Below are 4,298 nucleotides of genomic sequence, written 5' to 3' on the forward strand. Positions count from 1 at the left end.
TCATTGCAACTAGTCATTCAGCCGGTTGTTCCACTGTTTGGCTTTTGCATATTAGGGTTTTGTTATATAGGATATCAATAGATAAAATTCTACACAAATATAATAATCGTTGCCTTACATAAAAAGAGCAAATCCAACTTTACACGGTTAGTGATGGACACCTCACAGATATAAAGATGTAGCAAACTTTAAAGTGTTAGAAATAATACCATGTAAACACTAACCATGAGTAAGGGGCATCTTTACTACCAATGCTATGCTAGTATCTATATCTCTATCTGTATTTTTATCTGTACCTGTATATATGTGTGTGTGTGTATATATATATATATAGATAGATAGATAGATAGATAGATAGATATAGATATAGATATAGATATAGATTAGATATAGATATAGATAGATAGATTTAGTTATAATATATATGTACTAATATCAGAAGTAGAGGAGGTGTTAAGGTAGGACCCATTGCTAGATGTGTGCTATTAACTTCATTTTAAAAATGCATTTATAAAGTTTTGCTTTGTAGCACATGCTAATTTTCATGGTGTAATTATTCTCATGACTGACTAAAGTCTACCAACATCATATTATTGAATGTGAGTTGGAAAAGATGTGCACAATCAGCTTGAAGCCAATGGGAGATAGCACACAATAATCAGTTTTTTTTAAAAAAGTTCATCAGGAATGGATCATGATGGTAAATCAGTGAGTCTTCAATAACATAGTCTAGAAATATAAACACACAATTATAATTGTGTAACGTATTTTGCAAAAAATTTTGCATAGGTCTTATAAGAGATTATGAACAAGGGAATAAAGAATTAGTAACAACCCAACTAGCAAATTTGACCAAGTTGAATATTAACAGCACTTATACATAACAAGAGAATGCTTATTCTAAGATTATATGAAGATGTCGACCGTACAATAATTATAGAAGATCTGTCTCACTGTGCTCCTGACTGCAACAAGAGGATTTAGTGATTACCAGTTAAAGAACTTAACCCTATTGACACACATCTCTAAGGCCTGTTTTATATCTCTGTTCCTCAGGCTGTAGATGAAGGGGTTCAGCATGGGGGTAACTACCGTATACATGACTGAAGCAATTATGTCTTTAGAACCCCATGATGAGGAGGAAAAATAAACACTTGCAGCTGTCCCATAGTATAAAAACACCACAGAGAGATGGGAGCCACAGGTAGAAAAGGCTTTATAGAGTCTCTTAGTGGAGGGCACCCTCAGGATGATGGTCCCTATACGGATATAAGAGCTCAAAATTATACCAAAAGGCAGGAAGAAAATCATTCCTCCCTCGGTCAAGATGACCAGCTCATTGAGGGAGATGTCTGAGCAGCTCAGCTTCAGGAGAGCAGCCAAGTCACACAAGAAGTGGGAGATGATATTATTGGCACCAAAGGACAGTCGGACCAATAAGAGAGTGTGCAACAAATCATGGAGACAGGAGAGAATCCAGGAGCCAACCACCAGCAGCACACAAAGCCCCTCCCTCATGATGGTGGTGTAGTGTAGAGGGTGACAGATGGCCACGTACCTGTCATATGCCATCACAGCCAGAAGATAATTGTCAAGACCAACAAAAAGTATGTAAAAATACAACTGAGAAATGCACCCCATGTAGGAGATGGATTGTTGCTGAGTCTGCATGTTCATGAGCATCTTTGGGACAATAACAGAGGAGAGAGAGATGTCAGAGAAGGCCAAGTGACTGAGGAAGAAGTACATGGGCGTGTGCAGGCGAGAGTCCAGCCTGATGAGCAGGATGATGAGCAGGTTGCCCAGCACTGTGGTCAGGTACATGCCCAGGAACAGGGTGAAGAACACGCCCTGCTGCCCTGGTGGGATGGGGAGCCCCAGGAGGAGGAACTGGGACACGCTGCTCTGGTTCTCAGGCCTCATGCTGCTCTTCTGTCTGCTGGGGATGAAGAAGGTGTGGGAATCTCACGAACCTAAGAAGGTTAACCGGAATCAGCACATCTCATGATGTCATTCTCTTGGAAAACCATTCATTTTTATATACTTTCATATTTATTTCTCACACCTGTGGATGTATGCATCTTTCCTCTCTCCTAATCTGACTCCAGGAAAACACTGAACCCCAAAGTGGTCAACAAGACCTCATCACACAGTAGCAAGAAGGAGTTCTTTGTTTTGTTCAACCATTACATTTAACATCAAGTCTGTGTTGAGACCTCTTCTAAGGACTGAGATACTTTCTGTACCAGGCCAGAGCGAAATCCTAAAAATTCACTGTGGAAAAAACAGAAGATGAGCCCCAGAAACTCGTATCAGTTGTTAGTTCCTTAACATAACGTGAGACTCCCGGGCTGAGTTGGGCTTCTTGGAGCATTTTCACACTCCTCCTGTGAATCTGCTGGGGTCACTGACCCACAGCTTTAAACTCAGGGAGACTCTCAAATGGTGGCCATTTAAAACCACTTGATGCCAGAACAGCTCCAAAAGCAAAATAGTGCAGAAACTATCTTTCATAATATGGTTGAACATTTAGTACAACTTTTGCATATTGGCCTAAGGACGTACCTACATTTCCTTATTAAATTCAGACGTCAAACTTACATTCCCAGATTTTAAAACCTTGTCACAGCTGCACTAAGAATTTGTGTTCTTTCACCTTTTTTAGTTTTTAAGAAATAGAAACATAAATGATACACCTTCTCCAGACACACAGTAATGCAGTAGGGACTAGAAGGACACACACACATGTGTATGTCTGTAAGTATAATGGATGTAATATGTAATGTATAAAACTTGATATATGTATTATCATTTTTTACATAATAAATAACACTGAGTATTAGCTACTTCATAGGGTTCTATCTAATGTATATTTGTGATCAGCATCCACATGCTCTTAACTATTACACAGGGAAACATCCTCTTTCTTACTTAGAGGAGGCCAGCTGTGAGGACTCAAAGTTGTCCAAAATTCTGAAACCTCTTACTAGATAATTTCATTCACATATATATCTTCCATTGACAATAAAGTCTCAAATATATTAACTGTATTTTGCGCAGTAACTGTTTAATGAGAGCCTCTGTAAGTTTCCCAATAGAAGTGTAATTCTTTTCATTTATAGATGGGGAAACTAAGACCAAAATTTTAGTAACTTTCCCAAGATCTCACCACTATTCGATGGTGAATCAGGCCAAGAACCTCACACAGCCTGCAGGTGATTTTCCCGGGACATTTAATAAAAGTAAAGAGGTGGAAAGGGAAATTTTAAAAAATGACCAAAAAACCTAGAGAAAAGCATTTAAAAAAGAAAAGAAAATGTAAAGAAGAAGTTGCAAAATCTGAGGGGCTCTCACACTCGGATACATGGAAAGGAGAGCAGATTTGTTTCAAGAAACCGGGAGTTGCTTAGCATGTGGCTATCTCAGCTAATGGTGCCAGAGGGGGGACAGGTAAGGACATACTTGAGTTCTGACACCCATAAACACACACACACACACACACACACACACACACACACACTGCTGTGTTGAGGATTCCAGTCACCTGTGACCACGTTCCCGTCCTCAGGGAAGAATAGCCAATATGTGTTTCAACTCAAAAACACTTGTCTACATAAATACAAATCATAAGTAACACACTAAGTGAGACATACACAACACACAATGATGGGAGCACTCACCCACAATAATACTAACACACCTGACTTATGGACTCAGCTGGTATCACTCAACTCACCACATATACATAACTCAAGCACTGTACACACATTACCAAAAGCACACAAGACCACTATTAGAACATCTACATGAGCCTAGTTTGTGTTTCTCAGTGGATGAGTGTCGACCTATCAACTAGGAGGTCATGGTTCAATTCTGATCAGGGTACATGCCTGGTCTGTGGGTTCAATCCCTAGTGGGGTGTGTGCAGGAGGCAGCTGATCAATGATTCTGTCTCATCAAACATAGAGACATATGTTTCTATGTCTCTCTCCCCCTCCCTTCTTCTCTGAAATCAATAAAAAATATTTTTATAAAAAGTCACAAGAAACACATACCACAGCACAAATGCACACCCAGCCACACACTCACCACAACAAGTAGCACACACCCTCCTATTACTGAGAGGCAGGCCTCCAACTTTCTGACCATCCCCTTTCAGGGACAGGTGTCTACTTGGTGCAGTTAAGCCTGTTCAGTCACAGGCAGTCATTAACCAGCAACAACACCCAATCACCTGGTCACATACACATGATAACATACACACAGAGAAAAATCGAACAACACCCGTTCAAGCTCTC

General features: G+C 39.9%; 1 protein-coding gene across 1 annotated transcript; it reads right to left on the reverse strand.

Annotated features, from left to right (window-relative positions):
* Positions 1 to 699: 699 nt before the first annotated feature.
* Positions 700 to 1,923, reverse strand: LOC132212817 (olfactory receptor 1J4-like). The gene has a single exon (XM_059658807.1). It carries the CDS (start codon positions 1,921 to 1,923, stop codon positions 988 to 990), a length of 936 nt encoding a protein of 311 aa, XP_059514790.1. The 3' UTR covers positions 700 to 987.
* Positions 1,924 to 4,298: the final 2,375 nt, after the last annotated feature.

The sequence above is a fragment of the Myotis daubentonii genome, chromosome 11 (assembly GCF_963259705.1).
Source record: "Myotis daubentonii chromosome 11, mMyoDau2.1, whole genome shotgun sequence".
NCBI classification, from domain to species: domain Eukaryota; kingdom Metazoa; phylum Chordata; class Mammalia; order Chiroptera; family Vespertilionidae; genus Myotis; species Myotis daubentonii.

Excerpts from the sequence above, each read along its gene's own strand:
- LOC132212817 (XM_059658807.1), bottom strand. The coding sequence starts at position 1,923 with ATGAGGCCTGAGAACCAGAGCAGCGTGTCCCAGTTCCTCCTCCTGGGG.